This window comes from Pimephales promelas, chromosome 10, assembly GCF_988280905.1.
Source record: "Pimephales promelas chromosome 10, fPimPro1.hap1.1, whole genome shotgun sequence".
Lineage (NCBI taxonomy): Eukaryota > Metazoa > Chordata > Actinopteri > Cypriniformes > Leuciscidae > Pimephales > Pimephales promelas.
Window position 1 is genome coordinate 7,652,449 of NC_142778.1, and position 24,468 is coordinate 7,676,916.

A 24,468-nucleotide genomic window follows, 5' to 3' on the forward strand; every position below is an offset into this window, starting at 1 on the left:
TATTTATTTTTATATAAAAGCAATAGAACTTAAATCACATCCAGTTTTATTAGCAACACGTGCACGAGCGTGAATCCCGTTAATCCCGCGATATCCGCCTTTGATCTCACAGGTGTCTGATTCACTGGGAGAACCGAGATCTGTCCGGCTTTATTGCGCTTTTTTCACTCCTCCCCTCACTGCAGCCGCCTACTCTCGACTACATTGCAGGCGAGGCGAGGCGCATCTCAAACAAGCCTTGTGTCACACTCCTGTTGGTCACAGTTCCTCTGCAATATTCATTTTTCAAAGTTAAAGCCTTGAGAATAATATTGTTGGCTACTCCTATATAAACATGGTTTCATATTGACTAATCATAAGAATTTGTGGGTAATTTTATAAACAGTCATAAAAAAATCTTTAAAAATACTATGGTAGGCTGCTACCATTTTGTTGCTATTTTTGAAGTGCATTGGAGGATCAAACAATTACCAATTGTCTATATTGTGATAATTCGGTACCATGGTGTTATTAGATACCATTTTTGTTCCATGGTACCACCACAGTAGTTTTTTTATTAGTGGCACTGCTGGCACATAAATAAATTCTTATGAAAACTGTGAAACAAATGGTCACTTGTATTTCCTCACAATTATGGCAGAGAAAGAGCAGTCAAAATTCCCAGTACCACGAGCCTGTTCTCATCCCAAGGTATCATATACGACGCTTTTGCCAAAACGTAGACATCCAACGCACTTTAGCGTCAAATGAGACGCAGATATATTGGGCAGAAGGCGCCTCCTAGTGGTCTAACCCTAACCCTACCCCATACCTAAACCTACCATAACCGAAGCGTCTCATTTGACGCTAAAGGGTGCCATGTGCGCGTTGGATGTCTACGCTTTGGCAAAAGTGTCGTATATGATGCCTTGGGATGAGAATGCGTTGGCACCACTCGTAACTGCATATACAGTCCGCGCAGGGAAACAAGGCAACTCCATGCACTGCACTGGTAAACGTCCTCCAGCTGAGCGGTCTGCATCACATGTTCATGTGTTTTGGGGGCCTGGCTTTGAAGGAGCCCAGAAGGGACGAGGTGGGAGTGTCTCTTGGACTTTCAAAATCCAGCCGTTTTTTTTGCTAGTTTCTCAAACTCACCTGCCCTGCCTTTAATGCATGTGCCCTTGCAATCTTTAATCAAAATAACTCAACCTCCCTATTGCAGCGACATCACTTCTCTGATGATGTGTTATCTGGCGTGAGGGAGGGACAACCTGTCATCAACCTGTGAGATTACAGCAGCAAATGACAACAATCCAATCCATCCCGATGGACCAAATCAAGTCCCGCCCTCCACTTTTTAATTGTTCGAGAATCTGTTTCACACAGATATGCAGTAGCACCTCAATGCAGAACATGAGATCCACGGGGAGGAGTCGGATCACGATCCAAGGGGTGGAGATGGGTAGGATTAGGGTTGGGTTTAGGGATTAGGGGTGGGTTTAGAGATCAGGGGGCGGAGTTGGTTAGGTTTAGGTGTATGTAAGGTGGGAGGAGTTGGATCTGGATCCGACTCCTCCCCATGGATTTCCTGTTCCGCAGTGAGGACCATCTCCAGATATGCGTCACAATAGGGAAGAAATGATGTTCGCACCTTTCGTTTCATGCTGACTTAAAAGGGCGCCAAGTAATTGCTTATTTAAAACAAGAATGTATGCGATTTGGAGAATATCCAACCTATTCATTCCAAAAAATAACTATAACTATATTAGCTCTGGTAGGGGCTTGATTTTGTCCTCAGGAATTGATTGGATCAAAAGTTGAGCGTTGCTAACTAAATTGTAGCAGATCCTTGGATAGGCTGCTCACTGCAGAGCCATGGGTGAAGCATGAAGTCCAGATCCCCCTCTCTGGCTGTAATGGGTGGAGCTAGAAGGTTTTTAGTCCCTCCCTCCGCCATGAGATACAGTAGCCTACATCATAAAGAGAACAAATGTCGAGGTTAACATTTTTGATTAACGATTGCAAAAGCATATGAGTGAAAAAAATAATAATGATGATGCGCACAGATTAATTACAAAAGAAAGAAAGATTTGTCCATTTTGATTTCATGGTGACTTTAATCCGATCTGCTGTGTATTTGTTTCACAAGCGTGCATTTTTGTACAGAATTCACGTAACACGATATATGTTCATGGTTCTTTTAATGACCTTCTTTATTTCCATACGAAGGGGCCTGTGGATCTGGAAAACATGCATGCGTGACAAAGAAAACACAAAAACTATTTGTAAAGAGCAGATATTATCTGCAGAATTGTAACATTTGTGTATTGTTATTGCGCTCAGTTTGGTCTGTTGTTGAGGTTATTCTAATCCTCTATTCTGAAAATCAAATGTGTTTATCAGGGCTGGCTTCTAAAAGCAGAGTGATATAGCAGTTGTTGACAACTCTGCTTGGGTCCATTCATAACAGGAAACAACAGCTCATTATCCTTCTGCTGTTGCTCTCTTAGCCACGGCTAAATAAACATTTATATAGTCAAAGAAATTGTTTCCTGGATTTCATAACAAGCTTGTTTTTATTATGTCCAGTAAGTGTGATGACAATATATGTGCTGCAAATATGTTTCCTTATATGGTTGACTACTGTTGTATGTAGGCTATTATTGCATTGAAACCTATTTAAGAGCTGATTTCAGGTTTCACTTCAATGTTTCCCATCCTATGTGTTCATGCTATAGGTTAACCTGTATTATCATATCATTTTTTTGCATCACCAAACAATTTAATCAACAGAGAAACCAGAAAATCTGCCAAAGAATAAGCTAAATATGTTCTGTGGCAAGGCTAAATAATAGATTAAAGGGGTGGTAAAGTATGATTCCACTTTTCTAACTTTACTTTAGTTAGTGTGCAATCTGTTTGAGCAGAAACAACAGTACTATCAAAGTTACAACGCTCAAAGTTCAAAGCAAGGGAAGATATTTGCTTCTAAAGAAAAGGACAACAAATAGGTAGGGACTACACATTTGACTGACTCCGTTTTAACATTAAAGTGAGAACAGTTTCTGTCATTTTAGTGTGTGTTCGTGAGGAAATCGAAGTGAGGTAACATCAGAGAATGTCTAATTGAAGAGAATTGGCACTGGCTGGTTACTTCCGGGTTCTGGACTGGCTGCAGTAACGCGCCTCTGTCCATGCGGGGGCGCTCGCGGTCGTGTGCAGAATGAATGGGAGTCAATGGGATTTCACCCCCAGAAATCCACTTATCTCAGGATGTAATTTTTTGTCAAATAATTTGAAAGTTGCATTAAAAAGGGAGGGCTAAGAAAAATACTCTCAGCTGAAAATTGCATTTTCAAGTTCGCTTATCTGTTCTAAAAATCCATTCAAAACTGTGATGACGTCACACAATAGCAGAATGCTAGCGTGTTCCGGCCAACAACAGCCTAGCCTGTAAGAAATCAAAAGGACATAAGTACTCGTTCATTCGACTTTTGGCCTATAATCTATATTGAACTTGCGGAATCAACAATAAAATCTATGTTGATTTTTACGAATAGCAGGTGAAAGAGACAGATTTAGCCGTTTAGCCCCATAGACACCCATTCATTTCTGCACTCACCCGCGATCACCTCCAGTGGAATTCTAATGGAACTGCAACCAAGGGCTCTCCGTTAGATGGGCTCTGGTAACACTCTGAAACTCCGCCCTCTGCAGCAGCTCATTTGCATTTAAAGGGCCAGGCACAAAACGGTGCGTTTATGCAAACCCTCAAAAAGTGACAACTTTAACACGCTACGCTATATAAAAATATCTGGGTGGTATTTAGTGCTAAAACTTCACACTCACACACTCTAGGGACATATTTTACATCTTGTGAAAATGGCATTTTCTTGTGATAAGGGTATATGGTGGTAATAAAAACGAGGCAGACACAAGTGCAGTAGAAGAAGCATCTGTATTTGACTATAAAGACATCTAATCCAGTGTCTCTACGCAATTTTCTTTATATATTTCAGTGTAAAAAGCCTATATTCTATAGAAAAAGAAACAAAAAAAGATAACAGAAAACTGAAAATAACAATCTCTGAAAAAGAAAACATTATAAATCGCAATAAGTCCCCATTCACCAATTATTTCAATTAAAATAAAAACATTATCAAGTTTTCTATCATTTTCCCTCAAAACAAATATATATACCTTATATATATATATATTTATATTTATATGTATTTTCCAAGGCAGTTTGGCATGGCCAACAGACAAAAATCATCATGGCCATAGTATTTCATATCGCAACACAAAGTTTAAAAACATTTCAAACGAGGGCTGAAGACAGGTTATGAAAACAGTTGTTTCGCACCAACAGATAGTGGCGATCATGTGACAAGATGGCACCGATAAACGGAGGGAAGTGCAGCCATACACGCAAACATGCAACCACACACACAAAACATGACGCTCAGGGCCTCAAATGAATGTGTTAAATATGCTATTGTTTTCCCTATACAGAAAAAGAGGTGCTAAATCAGGGCTGAAATGACAATCTCCCAACTGAAAGCACAAGAGTGGAACCCGACATGATGGTCACGTGTGGTAGACAGTGTGCGTACTGCAGGTCTCGTTTTTGCCTCCTTAGTGCTCCATCATAACTTCTGTATATGGCCATTACAGTCACTGGGATAAGTGATATGCTTTATTCCCTGAATACAATAACCTTAGGCAAGTTTTACGGTGAGCATTTATGTATAACAGGAATCAAGTGTGAGGGTGACGACGTGTACGGTATGTAAATCATTAAGTGGAAAACTAAATACGTAAATCTAAATGTGGAGAGAAAAGAAATGAATGAATGTGAAAAAAACAAAAAAAAACGATGGCAGGTAAAGGTACAACAAAGCTCATCTTGGGTTGAATTGTTATGATTTAGGGTTAAGTCCCTTGGTGATTATGTGTGTGTTGTGTATCCCTGGGTTCTCAGGACCGAGCATATCCCCTACCATCCATCTCTGTGGGACTATGTAGATCCTCGTTTCTGTAACTCCTGAATAAAGGCTGTGAAAGAACAGATGTTATAATACAAAAATCATTTTAAACACAGCAGGGACAGGAAAGGGAAAAACTTGTTCTCACCTCCGATGATTTCATTCTTAACCTTCTGAAGCTCTTTTCTCACCTCCTCTAGCAGTTCCTAAAGAATCCGATAGACACATATAAACAAACTCATGGTAATATCAAGGTTATATGGTTGTCGAAATACAAATCTTTGCGCAGTCAATACAAATTTCAATAACACAGTAAAAACTTAAATGCTAAAGAACAAAGTCGGCATGAAATGACAGAGTGAAATGGCTTCTTAGTGTCTGTAAAACCGCATTTTTCCATAGATTATTGTAATGCTCCACTGGGAGGTTGCCCTGCACGCTTAATAAACAAACTTCAGCTGGTTCAGCATTACATTATATCTCCCTGTCCATATTTCTGACCTCGTTCACATGCATTTTCTCATGTAACTATATCCCATGAGTCATATAGGATGCATTTATAAAAATAATTTGGCTCTTTTTTTATTATTTTTGGAGCTTGACAGTCTATATGACTTGACTAAACAAAATAAATTTGTAGGGCTGGATTTGATTTTGCCCATCAGGAATAAATTTGATTGTTGAATCATCAAGGTTTGCTATTCTTGTGATCTCATTTGATTGACAGGTTGTTCGCACCAGTGAACATGTCATCGGAGAAGTTATGATGTGCACAGATAAATCATTTATAATTTCATGGTGACTTGTATTACCAATAATAATACCAATTAAAACCTAGAGGTTTTTGTTTTACCCAAATAAACTGTATAAAAGTTTTTCGCAATTAAATAAATAGTTAATTGATTATTTAGTAATTAGTAATAATTTAATCAAGAAAACCATCCGACAGCTTTTGGTTACCAAATGATTTTTCCAATTCATTCTGACTCCTTTTCCCCTGCATTGTTTCCCAGCACCCAAATAGCAAACCACAACCATCCAATCGATTTCCGATGACAAACTTTTTTTGTTCGAGAAGCCGTTTCACTCAGACATGCAACACAAATAGGGAAGAAAAGATGATCGTTACTTCCATTCCATGCCGACTTTAAGAGAAAAATCAAGAGCAAGATCAAACTTAATCATTTACGTTCTATGCATCCATTCTTTTATCCATTCATTGTATTAATTTAGTAGTTGGATTAGACTCTCACACAAATCCTTCAGATTAGTCAGCTGACAAACTCCTAAAAATGTACAATATTTGTCTTTATTCAACGATCCTCATTGATTGGTCTTTACTGTTAAGGTGAGCCTTAAGTTAAAAAGGAGGATAAATTCTGACCAAAATTCAGAATTTAACATAATGCATTCAATTAAAAATTCACTCAACATAGTGTTTGATTAAAAACACCGTAAAAACAGAAATATTGTGAAATATTATTACATTTTAAAATAATAAATTTGAAATGTTTTCTAATTTCTATTTAAATTAGGGTTGCGCGAAACAAAAACAAAAAAATAAAAAAACAAAAACAAACAAAAAAAAACATCTCGGTATTTTTTACAGCCATATATCTGGGCATTTTGATTGTTTTTATTTGGATTAAAAAAAATGTGTCTTCATTAAAAAAAAATGTCCAATGTTGTCAAACAATGTTCATATTGAAGGCCATGGAAACAAATATTGTGTGTGTAACTATGGAGTTATAATTTCAGAATTGTGAGATATAAATAGGCATTTATTACTTTTTTTCCTTGCAATTGTGAGTTAATATCTCACAATGGAGAAAAATGTAGAATTGTGAGATAAAAAGTCAAAATTACCTTTTATATTTTTAATCAAGTTTCCATAAAACACATATTTTTGACATTCCCGTATGGCTAGCTATTCATTTATTTACTTCAGTTCTGACCTGTTTAATTCGTTCCATCTCTGACTCTCCTTCTCCACTGTCTTGCTCTGCTGATTGGTTAACAGGTTTCATCCTGAAAAGACAGAAAGGCAAGTATTTAATAAAAGTAATAGTTAAAAAGAGGAGGGAAAAGGAAAAAGGGAAAGGAGAAAGCAATGGCCTGTACACCATCCCAAACGACAATAGACAGCTTAAAAGAAGTCCAAAATAACTGTGTAACCCAACATCAAAGTCTCATTCACTTCCATGGCTGTAGTTCCTTTCTATAGCTATTTACTAAAAGTCGAAATTGAATACCCATCCTTTTCCAATGTGAAAGAGGTTGTGGGCAATATTACCAGGAAAAGAGCAAGGATACACACTTAAAAATATCCAATCTATGCACCTCTGAGCATACAATTTTTGGGTGTTAATTCTAATTAGTAAAAAAAAATTGAATGCAGCAAAAATGATGCTGTGGTTTTAGAAATTAAGTCATGGATGTGGAAAGAGCTTTAATAAAGGCTCTTACACAGATCTAATACAAACAGAACGGTCACATGGAGCCCCCTGTGGACAAAAAGAGAATAGCAGCAGAATCAAAGCAATAAACCCAAGCCTGAAGATAAATGTAAAGACCCTTAAATAAATCCTGTAGTACTGTACTGTAAAAAAAAAAGCATGTAATACTGTGACAGTGTTGCACAGATCTACAGACACTACAGAAAGCCAAATAGTTTTCCAAAGCCCACAGCAAAGATGAAGCCAAACAAGATCCACTCCAGTCTCATGATGGGTCAAGTTAAGTACAGTCTGCCTAAACAACTAACACTGTGTGCGTGTGTGATAGACTAGTTAGAATCTAACCATATTTTGGTGACAAATGTCTAATTTTTGGGCATGTCCTCAACAAAAAAGGGCTTCATAATGTAAATGTTCCCTTTCATAGGATCATTTGACACAGTGTCTGTAGCTGACACTATGGGAACACACTCCAGGTGTGACAATTTTCTGAAGTTCCTGAATCTCATCAATCATTTTCTAATGGTGCAAGTGCTCTACTGATGCAGCATCTAATTCCCTACTAAGGAACCAGAGGTACATGTGTAACACAATGAACGTTTTATTTATTTATTTATGTATTAAATTTAAGGATGTGTTTATAGAAATTAAAAACTAGTTGTAAAATGAATAGAGGTCTATGTGATATTAGTATCTTCCCATTAATACAACAGATGCGTCAAGTAACATTTAAAATTAATTTGAGACCGTTTGAGAAATTAATATTTTTATTAAGCAAGGATGCATTACAATTAGGGCAGTCAAAATGAACGTTAACGGCATGCAAGTACTATTTTTTTATTGTATAGTCGCTTCAGACAGCACTTGAACGGACAAGAATAAAAGCTCAATAAAGCAAATGGCAAGTTAAATGAAGTCTTAAATGTTAAGAGTTGTGAGAAAATGGCGTCATGTGCAGCAGCGGCAGGTCTTAAAGTGACAGCGGCCTAATAAACCTGCTGCTGTATGTGTCATTAATGTTAAAATAGGACAGTGTAGCTTTAATAAGGAGTATTTTATATTTAATGTATAATAGGCTATGCAGTGAAGACAATTAATTGTTTGATAACTTTATTCAATTTATGTATATTTCCTACCTGTTAAACATACCTAAAAAAACCTTAAAGCACCGTTAACGTGAAGGTTATATGGGTCAAGAGAAAACAAATCCTTATCGTTGAGCCTTGATATATTAAAAGACACAGTCAAAAGATTGAAGTGAAGATTGTTTCAAGTTCAATGAAATTAAAAGATATTATTTTTTTATTTTAAAATTGAAATCTTTCAATTATACTGTAATGTTGAATGTATTGGTATTGATTATTCTGGCCTTCAGTCAGATGCATTTAAACAAATATTTACAATATACTGTCTTTGGAGATTAAATATTACAAATACTTTAAAAAGTTTAATTGTTAGGTGCAATTATTCACGATTAATTACAGAAAAAAATGTGTGATTAATTAATTTGACCGCACTAATCAAAATGATTAAAAGTGGCAGTAATGACTTTTACATTGTAATGAAAAAATGTAGATTTCAAATAAATGCAGATTTTTTAACTTACTATTCAAAGAATCCTGGAAGAAAATATATTATAGTTTCTACAAATATTTGAAGCAGTACTGTTTTTAACACTGATAATAAGAAATGTATGGAGCTCTTAATGGGACATAGTGATGGAAAAGAAATGAGAAGGAGGAAAAATTATGTCTTATAATGCATTTGCATTCTCTTGAGAAACTTTTCATTTGCCATTACCAAATGCAAAGTTACTCGGGGGAACGCGATTTGTTCAAATATTTAGGGCCCAAGCCCTGAAAGGGCGAAGGCCCTATTGTTTTCCTTGGGATTATTTTTCTTTACTATTATTATTATTATTATAATAATTATTATTTTACTACCTTTTGGGCACTTTTGGGGCCCTTAACGTGCTCGAAAACTCTTGAAACTTTGCACACGGGTCAGAACCCGCGGCCATCAGAGCCGGGCTGAAGCTGGTACCCGGGCGTGGTAGGGCGGCTCGTCAGCGCCCCCTGGAACGGGGTCCGAACACTTGGTCCATAACTCAAACACGCTTGTATGTAATAATATGAAACTCGGTACACATGTTGATCTCATCGTTTCATCTATACCTCACACTCTTACTTTTTACCCCAGCCCAACAGGAAGTCGGCTATTGAGGTTTGTTTGTAAAACGCTCGCAATGGAATGTCATATACTCCTCCTAGAGCTTTGATCCAAATTTGACGAAACTCGGTCAGCGTGAAGTCAAGACATTGAGGATGAAAGTTTGCGAGGGGATTTTTTATATCTCGAACGGTTTGTCCGTGGCGAGGAAACGAAATCATGGCGAGAAACGTGAAACAGGAAGTGTGTTATAACTTCAGCATACATTAACTGATCTTGATGAAACTTCAGCAGTGTGTTCGCTGTAAGAGGACGATCACATGGATGTGACTATTGTGAGTCAAAGTTATAGCGCCACCAACTGGCAGCAGGAAGTGTGTCACTTTCAAAATGCTTTGATATCACCCTTTTATTTTTACCCGATTTGCTTCAAACTTCATATGTATAATGTAAATATACGGCAGATGTAGACCTGTGAATGGATTCTTGATATCTTTGAAACTGTTGCCGTGGCGACGCATCAAACTTTACCCTTCTTTTAGGATGCTTTTTGGATGCTTTTGAGACCCTTAGCATGCTTCAAATTGCATGAAACTCGACAGACACATCACATTTATTAGCCAGTAGACATGTGCAAAGTTTCAGAAACGGGCGTGGTGAGGGCTCAGTAGCGCCACCTTTTGACAAAAGTGGGGTTGTTAGTTTTAACTAGAGTTACAAAAATTGGTATGTATATTGTACTCCTCGAGCCGGACAACTTTCTAATTGACACTTATTAGCTAGGACCCACAGAAAGTCAGATATTTTTGTTTGAATATGGCCACTCTGAGCCTACATGTCTCTGTGTCTTTGGCTGGCTGGCTGACTGGCTGGCTGTCTGTGTGTGTGTGTGTGTGTGTGTGTGCAGGGGGAGGGGGCTTAACCATTTCACTGCTGTGTGTATGACCTGCATAAAGAAAATACATTTCTCAAGCCTGGTATTTTTTAAATAAGTTTTTATTTTTATTTTTTATAAGTAAAGGCATATAACTAGTTTAATTGTAGTGAATTGACAATAGTTTTATATAATTAGTTTATTAATCAGATTAACTTGGTCAATAAACTTGGTCTGAAAATTTGGTCCATAAATCAAACACACTTGCATGTAATAATATGAAACTTGGTACACATATAGATCTCATCATTTCATATATACTTCACACTCTTACTTTTTACCCCAGCCCAACAGGAAGTCGGCTATTTAGGGTTGTGTTTAAAACACATGCAATGGAATTTAAATTATTGCTCCTAGAGCACTGAACCAAATTCGACGAAACTCGATCAGCGTGAAGTCAAGACATTAAGGATGAAAAAGTGCCACGGGATTTTTGATACCTCGAACGGTTTGGCCGTGGCGAGGAAACAAAATTATGGCGAGAAACATGAAACAGGATGTGTGTTATAACTTCAGCATACATTAACTGATCTTGATGAAACTTCAGCAGTGTTTTCGCTGTAAGAGGACGATCACATGGATGTGACTATTGTGAGTCAAAATTATAGCGCCACCAACTGGCAGCAGGAAGTGTGTCACTTTCAAAATGCTTTGAAATCACTCTCTTATTTTTAACCGATTTGCTTCAAACTTCATCTGTATAATGTAAATACACGGCAGATGTAGACCTGTGAATGAATTTTTGATATCTTTGATACTGTTGCCGTGGCAACGAAACAAACTTTAACATTCTTTTTTGATGCTTTTGGGACTCTTAGCATGCTTGAAATTGCTTGAAACTCAACAGATACATCACATTTATTAGCCAGTAGACATGTGCAACTATGGCAAAAGATTAAAGTAATGTGAAAAAAGTAAACACTAAAAGCCTCATATCTTCTAAAAATGTAATTATACATCATTTGTTTCTAAATTAAATTATACAAATATTATAACTTCCCCAGTTTTTCCCTTTTTTCATTTAAGAATTATGTTTACGTTCAAAAACAGCCAGAATTGTTGTAAAATTCAGAAAAAAATAATAATCTGAGTCATACGTAGTGCTATACTGCCCTCTTGTGTTCAATATCAGGTAGGCCTATTGTGTATATTCCCACCGGTTAATCAACGTGTGACTCCGCTGGGACTTGGGAGCTTTTAAATCGCTTACTTAAAACCGAAAGTCAAAATACGGATGTCCGCACAAGACATTAATGGTGTGGAGTAGAGCGAGCATTTTAAATAAATTCCTATTAAGTAGGATTGAACTAAACAGAAAGAATGTTCACTCTGTTCTGCTGGTTCCTCGCTGGTGGATCATATGATTACTTTGTCATAATCTATGACAAAAATGCTATCATAAACTATATTAATAATAGATAATACACATTGCTCTTATTTTTAAAAAATACATTCATGAAAAACAAGATAACAAAAATCATAAAAAGATATAGCCATGGCTGCTATAAATGTTTGAAATGCATAGGACAGATGTTTAATGACGCAGCAACATATAATTGAAAGGCAATTAATAATCTGTCATTACGTCACTGCATTATGATATTACGGCTCTAATACGGTGCAGCACAAAGCACTTATGTGCATCCCGAGCGGAGAATGATGTGCTTGAAGCCACATGAAGTTACAGCGCATTGAGTCCGTATTGAAAAGTTCAAAGCACAAAGGAAATACATATTTATGAACAGTGTATTATACATTATATATCTATGCAATAGTTTATTGAGCCTTTTCTTTTAAAGGTTTTAAATTTCAGTTACTGTGTGCGTGAAGAACAATTATAGTGCTCTGACTCTAGTGTTGTGATCTAACCGACAGAGTCCGACACCCGGTAGAAAGTAACACGATTAAGTTACAGCAATAAAGTCCAGCAAGAAAAAGTTTCTTCATTCGAAAATATAGACCTTTAGACCTTTATCTTAAAGACCCAGTATAATAGGATTAACATTGAATCATCTTGAAGATCGTTTCATCATTGACTGTAACCGAATGCGACGTGCTGTTTGAATGCTGAATGGAGAATGACTGACAGGCGCAGAGAGGGAAAAGTTTACGTGTTCTTGAATTTAATGACTTAAATATTAATTTCTATATCACATAATAGCTTCAGAACATTTATAATACAGTACACAAAAACTTTATGGTACTTTAGAAAGTTTTTGTGCCTTTGTGCCTTACATAGAATAGTATATATGCACAATATAGAATTTGAATCAGCCTCGTCAAAGATGGCAGTGTCAGAGCCGATACCGATCCTGAGTATCTAATCGGCGCACTTCTTTTCAACAGTCAAATTGAAATTGAAATTGCTTGAAACTCAACAGATACATCACATTTATTAGCCAGTAGACGTGCAAAGTTTCAGAAACGGGCATGGTGCAAGGACTAAATAGCGCCACCTTTTGACAAAAGTGGGGTTGTTAGTTTTATCTACAGTTACAAAAATCGGTATATACATTTTACTCCTCAAGCCGGACAACTTTCTATTACATAGTCATTAGCTCGGACCAAGAGGAAGTCCGATATTTTGGTTTGAATATGGTGAGCCTCTCTCTGAGCCTATGTCCCTGTATAAAGCTAAGTTTGCCTATCCGGAATTAACATTGTAGATATCAACAACGTCTTTCTGTCTAGTCGTAATTACATTTTGGATAGTTTGTATTATCATTTAAGATATCTGTAACATAATTTTGACTAGTCGAAATGACAGAGTATGGCAAGCCGTTTTAACATTTAATCATGAAAGGGCCCAAGCCTTCGGCACCGCCACCCGGGTGCCTTTAGGTAACTAAAGGAACCGGGGTTGCGGTGCCACCGGCTTGGGCCCGCCATCGCTGCTCGCAGCTATATTTAAATATTGGATTTCCTCCCATCTCATTTTTTTTCCCATCACCTCAAAGCATCAAATCTGCATAATGGCTGCTAAAATATCAGCCTTGGAGTAGTAAGGAATAAATTGCAATTTGAAATGTTTTGAAGTAGAAATGCATGCATTGCTTGTTTAGGTAAATGTGTGTGTGAAAGCAGGGGAACCAGGGGCGCTGACAGTGTTAGACCATAACCACACGAGAGCTTACTGTAGTGAAAGTACCTGGTAAGTGGGCTAGAGGAAGAGGGGGATTCCAGACTTCTGGGTGCCGAGTTAGTCCTGTTTGAGACATGTACTGTATATATACACTTCACTTTAAACTACAGGGCCCTATGGACAGTCACACTGTCCATACTCACTCAACAGCTGAAGTTCTTCAAACACCAGACTAACGGAGATTCAGTTCTGTTACATGATTTGGACAAAAGTTTTCAATTCAATATTCAATACAGTTCAATAGGTGTCTGTAAATCAGTGCTTACCTGGGCATGGTGGCGGATTTTTCCCATGGTCTCCTAAAGTCTGTCAATGAAAAATCACAGATGAGAAAAGAGTCTCTAAACGTCACAAATATCAAACACAAATGCATTTTATTCTTACCGCCTGGGCCTTGAGTGTCGGAATCATCCTGAAGATCAACGGGTAAAGGAATAGAAACAGACAGAGAGTAGAATTAAAGTGTTTCTAAAGCATTCAGTAATAGTGAAGGTGTTTCAAGTCAAACTCAATTTTAATTGCTTACATTTACAGTAATAGCTACTATATTCCAAGTATATGGCAAAGCTTTATAAATCTTTTTCATGCACTTTAAATAGATGATGTCCAGGAAATTATTCTTTTTTTTTTTTTGCAGGATTTTCCCCTCAAAACCACTTAAGCACAACCCCCGCCTCACAACCAAAATGTGATTGGTCAAAGTCAACACACTGTCTCCAGTCTTCAGACATTCAGAAAAATCTTAGATGGATCTGATACCTACAACCAGTAATGCTGTCTATCAGAATATGCTACCAACGCTATACTAAGGTTATGGTTATGTAGGGAAGTGTTAGAAAAGTTCACTTTCTACATGAACTAGTTCAAAGTTCAGTTCACAAATTTTAAAGTAAACTAGTTCACAGTTCAAGTTCACAGTTCCAAAAAATGAACTATTTCATAGTTCTTTTTTTCCATATGTTGCTGCGAGCTATTTATTTATTTATTTTTAATTATTGCCACAACCCATATAAAACCACAAACAGCAATTATTTTATCAGCTGGCAAAGTTTGCAAAGAAACATACGAATTTTCCCATCCTCACTGTCTCAAAACTGATCATACTGCTCAGCCGTCGCTGCTTTATCTTAATGACGCATGTGGCACTGGTGGCTGGTGTTGCCAGATTGGGTGTTTTTTTTTCCGCTACATATTAAGGCCTGTTAAAGGAGAACTCCGGCGCAAAATTAACCTTTGGTCTAATAAAACATCGGTACCTAGTCAACCGTTCTCTGAGATTGTTTTCATGATAATCGAATGTAAAGAGTTTTATCTCTAAAAACTGTTTAGCGTATAATGCTAGTAATGGGGGCATGTAATAGCTCAAAATAGCCCCACACTAACACAGTAACATAACGAGGGTCCCTACATGCAAAAAAAACGAAGCATTGAGAACTTTGTAAGTGTACAGACCGTTTAATAAAAAGATACTTTATACAGACAGGAGCCATCTAAGAAAATAGTCTTGATAAGTCGATCCCCGAACGCCGTTCATACAGTTCAGAAGTTCGCTGAACTCAGCACGACGTTCGTGGTTTGACTTGTCGTGACTGTTTTCCAAGATGGCTTCTGTCTGTATACAAGAAGTGGACTGTCTTTTTGTCTTTGCGCACAACATTATGTCAAAATGAAAGTACACGGACGCACCGAGCTCCGTCTGCTCATCGCCTTTATTTATTTATTTTATATTTATTTTATTATTAATTGTTCTGACAGGGTCTATTTAATTTATATTCTAACCAATTGAATGTTCAATCAATATTCAAAAGCAAAATGTTATCTGTTTGATCACAAATGTAATTGAATATTTTACATATGGCATGCATCTTAAAAACTAATTGATTTAAACAGTTCAAATCAATTCTGTATAGTTTTAAACTGTTTTATGCTCATTTTTCTCATTGACTAGTTTGAGGTTGACATTTATCATTTTTTTTTTGTATTGAATAAAATATGTAGAAATTTTTAAAAAAACAATTGTTTTTCTTTTTGTTTATTGCACTTTTGAGATATTTATCTAGGTACTATTGATTTATTACAAACATAACCTTCAAGTTAAGAAAGTAAGGATTATTTTGATTTATAGCATATGAAAATGCTCAAAAGAATGACAGCACAGCATGTAAAAATAGAAAGATATACTCTGGTGGAACTGTTCTATGGCAGGTCTATAAAGGGTTAAGGTAGCATTGTGTGGGCAATCAGGACCGTGACTGACCAAAATAATGATATAATTAGAATCAGTTTGTTTGTGCTTAACTGTGGGAAAAATCATGCAAATGCTTTGTTTGGGAACTGACACATTTACCCATAATGAACCTTAAAAGATAGAGGGTGTTCTTACATTACTGGGCTCTTCTGCTTTGGGAGGAGGCTTCTCCCCTTTATCAGTTGCTTTTCTCCTGTGTCAGCACACAAAACGACAACAGTTTAAAAAAAAATATATAAGAATTAACACACAAGCCAAAGAAATAGCATGTGTTATTTACAACTCAATATCTACAGATAGCATTATTAGCAAGTCTGTAAAATAAAATGAAAGCACACTGTAAAAAATATTGTTGGTTTAACTTAAAAAAGTAAGTATCCTGGTTGCCTTAAAATTGTAAATTGATTAATACAATGAAGAAGATTAATTTAATCATCAGAAACTCAAAATAATAAGTTCAACAAAATAAATTATTTAAGTTGATTTGACAAAAGAAAAAATGTTGTGATAACAAATCTTGAAAATATATTTTTTTTACATTAATACAGCAGCAATACATTTGATGCAAGGATGAATTAAAAGCTGACCTACAGTAATTACTCATGCTTGTGTCATTCCAAACCAAGGCTTTCATTCATCATTGAAAGACAAATGAAGAAATGAAACCTTCAATGAAACCTGAGAGATTTCTGTGGATCAATGTATGCGAGTAAAAGCATAAATTAAAGGGATAGTTCACCTAAAAATTAAAACTACCCCATTATTTACTCACCCTCAAGCCATCCTAGGTGTATATGACATTCTTCTTTCAGTGAATACAATCAAGAGTTATATTAAAAAATGTGAATGGCCGTTTAAATTTCGAAGTCCATTAATAATAACTAGCTTCCGGCAGACGGCGGTACAAACACCAGTCAAGAATTTGAAGTCTAAAACGAGAATTTTTAACGAGAAATGTGGAGGAGCTTGAGTTTGTTGCCCAGTGCTGTTTGTTTAAACCGTGAGAGGCGAGAGTTATTCTTGTGGCACAAGTCGACTTGCATTGACTGCCTGCTGGACCTAAATTAGTTGATAAAGTTTTAAATATGGATACTTTTCTTACACGAATGCATCGCGTTCCATTTGTTTTCCATTTTGGGTGAACTAACCCTTTAAGAGGGCATTTGACAATTTACTTTGTCTCCATCAATTGTCATTTGCAATGCTTGATGGGATTGTAGTAGAGCCAGACCAATATTATCGGCCGATATTAGGCATTTTCCATAATATCGGTATCGGCAGTTATAAATGGCCGATAAATGAATATTTAAAAAATAAAATAAAAACGGACGAAACACGCTTTAATCATCTCTCCTTGGCCTGTTATATTGAAAATGTATGTTTTACAATTTGCAGTATGATGTTATCTATTGCTAAATTATGGCCCATCATAGTCTAGCTAACCACAAAGCAAGCTAATGCCACGATCATCAGTGGAAGACCGCTAACGTTAACATTAATGAGCTTGGAAACCACAATAAACTTTTTCTGCCTAAATAAAGTAATTATTACTGTATTTATAACTAGCATATCTCTAGTTATAGTCCCTGCATTGTAAAATGTAATTTATACTTGCGAGGAGTGAACATTTAGACATTGAGAAAAAGTATCAAACGTTTCTTGTGCAGAAAAGTTATCTTTTCTTTTACACATGTGTGAAATCCAACAATATTTAATTAAAAAAAAAAATATATATATATATATATATATATATATCGGCCGATATATCGGATTTTAAAACCCAAAAATATTTGTATCGGCCTCTCTCAATCTCAAATACTTTTTACTTCAAATCAAAGTTTGTAATGTTATTATCCACATCGTAGCAAGTTGGCTTAGCTCATGGATTATTATAATGCTTTAACAAAGACTTTAAAATCCCCATGGGGAAATATGAATGGAAAAAATACTTTCACAGTGAACGCACTATTGCACTCTATGAAGCTGAGTTCTGCACCTCGAATTACAGGAATTATGTCAGTAATGCAGAACAAAAAGTTCATCCACCTAGTCATGCCTCTTCACAGCTCAAATATGTAATATTTGTGTAATGAGCAATTCATTTAATGAGCAATTTATGTAAATGCTTCACATTGCTGCTATTAAAGCCTCCAGCACCCTTTACATTTCAAGGTCATTACGAAAGTACTTCGATCAACAGCCATCTTTGTAACACCCCAAACTGTTATTTTCTAAACCACGCAAAAATGTCTTTCAGGTTGATCAGGGAAAGACAAAAATATCCAAAACCAACTAACAAGACAAAAATACAATAGGCTAATGTAATCTATCTAGTGTTACGGTATGTTGTCACTTTATGCATTTGAAATTAATTCAGAAGCTGAGAATCTGTTGTTATTTAGAACTGGTTCCACCTTTTTAATTAAATAGAAAACACCAGAATCAAATATCTTTGGGTTTTTGAACATGCAGAATCACACTTCTACTGAATCTATGTAGTGAAACGTACAATGCAACCAGTGCCGAGTAAATCCGTCTGCTTCTTTTTAGCGTGAAGAGTGCAGCAGTTCAAATGACTCTAATGAGCTGGTTGAATGAAAGACTCACTGGTTGACCTTTTGACTCAACAGCCAATTCTTCAACATATTTACCATTAAATATTCAATTTGGATTGATCGTTTCGTTTTGCAACAGGTAGGATTCTGTTTTGCGATATATATCCATATTGTACAACTCTGACAGAAACTCAATGACAATGAAACAATATTGTGTTTGGTTATCAAAATGCATGTGATCCAAGTTGGCCGCTGTTTCATCTCATGGTAGATCAGCAGAGTTTGATATCTTTCCATTTCAGAGAATATTGTAAAGTGACAGCTCAGTTCCTGCACTTTTTTAAAATTGATTATATTGTTATATTATACTCACGATTATATTGGTCAACTTTGTATGGTAATGATGATTATCCAACACGATTAGAAATGGGCGATATGACCAAAGTCTTATATGAACTTTCATATCTTACATAATTTTTTTCACGATAGCAATATTCATCAAGTATATTTTGTTTGCAAAAAAAGTTCATGACAGTCAGATTACATGATTGGACTAATTCGGACTGATTCGGACGAAAGTGCGCTGCTTTAAAGCAAAAGAACGGATTGTGGCAGAATAACCGTTTTCTCTCAATTATCATGTCATAATCGTTGGAGGCCCAAATTAAAATCGAAACTTAAATTCAATTAACCGCACAATCCTAATCTGAGGGACGAACTGAAATTATTGTGGTAACAGAGTCTGCTACTCATGCATCACATCATCATTAGGCTGTAAATAAATGTGAAAAATTCCTTCAAACTCCTTAAAACTGAGACATGTTCCAATGTTAATGGGGGGATACGTTTGTGATCATTCACATTTACCATATGCTTTATTCGAATAATTTTTTTAACCAACCGTCGTGCTAGAATTGCGCTCATCTCTCCCATCAGGCCTCCTCCTCCTCCTCCTCCTCCGCTAGGCAGAGATACACTGCTGCGGCTGCCGTCTGCTTTAGGAGCTGCCGCCACACTGACCGCAGCACTGCCTCCTCCAGCAGCAGCAGCAGCCTCATCCTGCAGGGGGAAGCACTGAGTTAATAACAGCAGACAGCCATGAATACGTGTGCAAAATGGGTAACACTTTACTTTACAGTGGCCTTGTTACGTATGTTACATGTACTTACCATAGTAAGAACAGTAAATCAGGCATAATTACATGCAACTAACCCTCAACCAAACCCTAACCCTACCCTAGTTAATTAATATTATTCAGTACTTAAATATAGAATTACACCAACAATGACACCTTAAAGGGATACTCCACTTTTTTTTGGAATTAGGCTCATTTTACCACTCCCCAGAGTTAAACGGTTGGGTTTTACCGTTTTCGAAAGTATTCAGCCGATTTTTTGATATTTAGAAAAATATCCGTAACCAGACTGTTTCTGGTTACGGATATTCTTCTAAATATCAGAAAATCGGCTGAATGGATTTGAAAAGGGTAAAACTCAACTGTTTAACTCTGGGGGAGTGGTAAAATGAGCCTATTTCCAAAAAAAAAAAAAAAGTGGAGTATCCCTTTAAATTAAAGTGTAACTGCAAAATGTTATAGGAGTTCAGTCTCGACATTTAAACTACTGAATAAACTGAATAACATGTACATTTTTTTGTAATTTCTTTTTAAAAAACTTTTTTTATTATTCATCATTTCACTGTCTTCATAAAGTTCCACCAGGGAGAACATTAAGGCCTGTTCACACCAAGAACGATAACTATGAAGATAATTATATTAGCATCCACACTGATGCACCCATAAAGTTCTATTTATTATGAGAGTGCGCTGCGGTCACGTCATCTGCCGCTTTAACAAAGCGGAGTGGATTCTGATTGGCTGTCAATGTTTTTTTTCGTTCATCAGCTGGAAAAAACAAATGATCTGAAAGTGAATCCAACATTGTCATAATCGTTATAGTTGTGTTGTGAACTTCCCTATTCTCACTCGATTAGAACAATTATTAAAACTTTATAGTTATCGCAATAGTTACCATTCTTGGTATGAACGAGCCTTTATGCTCTTATTTCACATCTGGCTTTGTATGCGATTGGTTCAATTCAATTGACATTTATTTGTATAGGGCTTTTCACAATACACATCGTTTCAAAGCAGCTTTACAAAAAGGTTTAGGTAACGGTCAAATTTATGTATTTCAGAAATGTACATATACAAAATCCCAGTTAGCGAAAAATGTATTAATGTAATAGTTTAATGAAGAAACAATGATCTCATTGAGGTAATGAATACTTGTTTGTTAACAAATGATTATGACATTAAGAAAAATGTAGCATTGGTGCATGTTGGTTGTCAGCTTCTACCCCTATTTCTACTGTCTACATCATTTTTGTAAACCTCAAGTTTTAGTACATAAGTTTTAGATTTGCCAGTAATTTATTCTCTGTTTCTCTATTTTATACATCTACTTAATAAACATTCCTGTTCTTTCAACTGTTAATGCATGAATCACAAGGGCACGTTATTCCACAAACAACAAAACAAAAAAAGTGTATCTTTAAAATGTGATAACCCTCTGAAAGGAATTTCATTTTCGGGTGACTCCACCAAGGCCATAAACAATGTTACAAGGAAGTGACACATTATTTCAACCTCTGGAAATTCTCTTATTGTTATTCTGTCTCACCTTGGCCACTTTGCGCAGTTTGGCAGCTGCCAGAGCAGCAGCGAGACCCCCGCCACCTGCTCCTCCTTCCCCACCTCCACCTCCTCCAGAAGAGGGCAGAGGAGGAGCAGGTGGAGGTGGAGCTCCTCCTCCTCCTCCCATGGGGGGAGGCCCAGGTGGTGGGGGAGGTCCAGACGGAGGGGGCCCAGGGGGAGGTGGGGGTCCAGGGGGAGCCGGAGGGCCTCCAAGGGCCAGTGGTGGTGGAGGAGGAATGACTACAGTAGAACAACAGCACATGATTTACACAGACACAAAATTAAACATTAATTAAATATGTATAAGCTCAGAAATAGTGGTAGAGAGGGTTGTTTTGTAGGGGTGTGAATCGTCACTGGTCTTATGATTCAATTTGATTACGATTATCATGTCAAACATTTTCGTCAATGAATACAAGCAGTCAGATATGTGAACTCCTTTTTATTTTATCTGCTCCATAAAAGTACACAACTTAAGTCTGAACACAGCAGAGGACAGGAGCATTTAGAACTAATAAATACTAGTAAACACTAAAAACACATCAAACTGTGTACTTGTGTAGTGTACTTAAGTTACAATAACGTCCTTTCTCTTGCACACACGCTATAAAGGCAAAAATAGTGTGTGCATTTTTTATTACTCTCTTTTGTGTTTCACCTCCCTCTGCCATTTTACACTACGCGACTATAGAATCGTCTATTTCCGCATCGCAGAAACGATTGATTTCAACACCCCTATTGGTTTGAAAAATATTTTGTTGTAATATGTATATATATGTATATTGTACATGTATAATAAATATATGTTTTATAATTTAAAATGATAAAATGAATAGTATATTTATTATTATTTTTTTTAAATAATATTACATTTAAAAAAACTACAATAATAAATTGGGAATTGTACTGTTTATTGTACTGTACTGTACCGAGAGAGAGAGAGAGAAAATAGAAGCAAGCAGAACACGGTTGCAGCGTCATCACGCATCTGTGTTTAAAAACTAATTTCAGACTCGATTCTGAAATTCTCTGAATCGATCCAGAATTGTTGGGGTGAGAATAAATAACACATTACCATTAAAAATAAACTGTTCTTTTCTGTATGCCAGACGTATATGCGTAGCATGCCAAGTTGATGCTTGATCTTGCAGACTGCTTTTCTCTCGTGTGTCACGTGACCAGTGTAATCGCAGCTTTCGCGATTACAAAATCGTGTTTGATCATATCGTGATATTATCACAAATGCAATTAATTATCATAAAGTATAGAGTTAACTCGACACAGAAGACAGCAGTAATCTATACACAGAGTTTCTCCGTTGAGGTGAAACACTTTCTACTGACCTGGAGCTGCTTGCCGTTCTCTTTCCTGTCGTTCTCTTTCTTGTCTTTCTCTTTCTTGTCTTTCTCTTTCCAGTCGTTCTCTCTCTTGTCTTTCTCTTTCCTGTCTTTCCCTCTCTAGCTGTTCCAACCTCTGCTGCTCCAATCTGCAGGGGAAAAAACAGACATGAAGAAGGCATTGTAATTCTTTTGGCATTGGGATTTTAAATGACATTTGTGAGTCAATGAGCGAATAATTAAATCATGAAAAATGTCAAATTACAATAAATTCAAAAGGAAAAGAAAAAAAAAAGAAATAATATGAATGCATTCTTCCAATCGAATTGAAACAGAAATATAGATGAATCGTCCACATTACGTACATCCAAATGTAACGGAATATAAAAAAAGAAAAAATATTGGGCGATGACTTGGTTCTTTGCAATTGAAAAATTGTTGATTGGATGTTGAGATGACCGAGATCTTTCAGGGTCAGGGCAGGGTTAAGCGGACTAAATGACTGGAGAAAACATACATACGTCACAAGAGAGTTCTGTCAGTTTTCATCGAAAAGATCCAGTTATGACATTTAGATTAAAATGTAAGATTTGTTTTAAATAAAACATCTACACAAATAACTATTCACAATAAAACCTATAACATGCGTTTAGAAAAAGCATAGGGTGAAAATAGATCTTCATTTGACACTGTTGCCATCGGTGGGATGCAATTATTTGGTGGGTTTACACAGGGAGCCTGTATATATAAAACACACACACACACACACACACACATATAAAATATATACACACACACACACTACCGGTCAAAAGTTTTAGATCGGTAAGATTTTTTATGTTTTTAAATGAAGTCTCTTCTGCTCACCACGGCTGCTTCATTTGATGAAAAAAAAGACAAACAGTAATATTGTGAAATATTATGACAATTTAAAATGACTCTTTTCTATTTTAATATATTTTAAAATGTAATTTGAAAGCTGAATTTTCAAAATCATTACTGTTGCTGATTACACATCAGTTTTCAGTGTCGCATGATCCTTCAGAAATCATTCTAATATGCTGATTTTATGCTCAAAAAACATAAAATATTATTTTCAATGTTGTAAACAATCGTGTACCATTTTCCCCAAAATTCTATGATGAATAGAAAGTTCAAAAGAGCAGCATTTATTTAAAATATAATCTTTTCTAACATTATAAATGTCTTTACAGTAACTTTTGATCAATTTAACTCATCCCTGATGAATGAAAGTATTTTCTAATTTCTTTCCCCCAAAAATAGAAAATAAATTCTTACTGACAGCCAAATTTTGAATGGTAGTGATTAATGTTACAAAAGCTTTCCATTTGAGATCAATTCTGTTCTTTTGAACTTTCTATTCAAAGAATCCTGAAATAAAAATCTAAAAAAACTGTTTTCAACATGGATAATAATCATAAATGTTTCTTGAGCATCATATTATAATGATTTCTGTAGGATCATGTGACACTGAAGACTGGAGTAATGATGCTGTAAATTCAGCTTTGATCACGGGAATAAATTACACTTCACGATTTATTCACATAGAAAACTGCTGTTTTAAATTGTAATAATATTTCACAATATTACTGTTTTTTTGTTGTTGTATTTTTTATCAAATAATTGCAGCCTTGGTGAGCAGAAGAGCTTTTAAAAACTAAAAAATTAAAAAAATTAAAAATCTTACCGATCTAAAACTTTTGACCGGTAGTGTATATATGTGTATGTATATATATATATATATATATATATATATATACACACACACACACACACACACACACGCTTAAACATACATACTCTTTGAGGCACTTAAAAGACTGCAATGCCAAGTTCATGTTAAGTCAAGCCTCTCCGAGAGCCATTCAAAACATTTCAGTCAAGTCAAGACATGAGTCAACAGGCTCCATGTAAAGTCTTTATCAAGGTAACCATAACAACAGA

The 24,468-nt window shown here is 36.1% G+C and overlaps 1 protein-coding gene across 2 annotated transcripts in view; it reads right to left on the reverse strand.

The window, feature by feature from the left end:
* Nucleotides 1–4,965: 4,965 nt before the first annotated feature.
* Nucleotides 4,966–24,468, reverse strand: part of vaspb (vasodilator stimulated phosphoprotein b) — a 67,213-nt gene continuing 47,710 nt past the window's right edge. The window contains exons 5-14 of one of the 2 annotated variants that reach the window (XM_039663906.2): nt 22,510–22,652; nt 21,153–21,406; nt 19,373–19,530; nt 16,052–16,109; nt 14,053–14,080; nt 13,935–13,974; nt 13,675–13,731; nt 6,923–6,995; nt 5,116–5,173; nt 4,966–5,037 (exon numbers count right to left, since the gene is read on the reverse strand). In XM_039663906.2, the coding sequence (XP_039519840.2) occupies nt 5,000–5,037; nt 5,116–5,173; nt 6,923–6,995; nt 13,675–13,731; nt 13,935–13,974; nt 14,053–14,080; nt 16,052–16,109; nt 19,373–19,530; nt 21,153–21,406; nt 22,510–22,652 (907 nt within the window). In that variant the 3' untranslated portion in view covers nt 4,966–4,999. The remainder of the gene's footprint in view (nt 5,038–5,115; nt 5,174–6,922; nt 6,996–13,674; nt 13,732–13,934; nt 13,975–14,052; nt 14,081–16,051; nt 16,110–19,372; nt 19,531–21,152; nt 21,407–22,509; nt 22,653–24,468) is intronic. The other variant, XM_039663907.2, reaches the window with a different exon arrangement.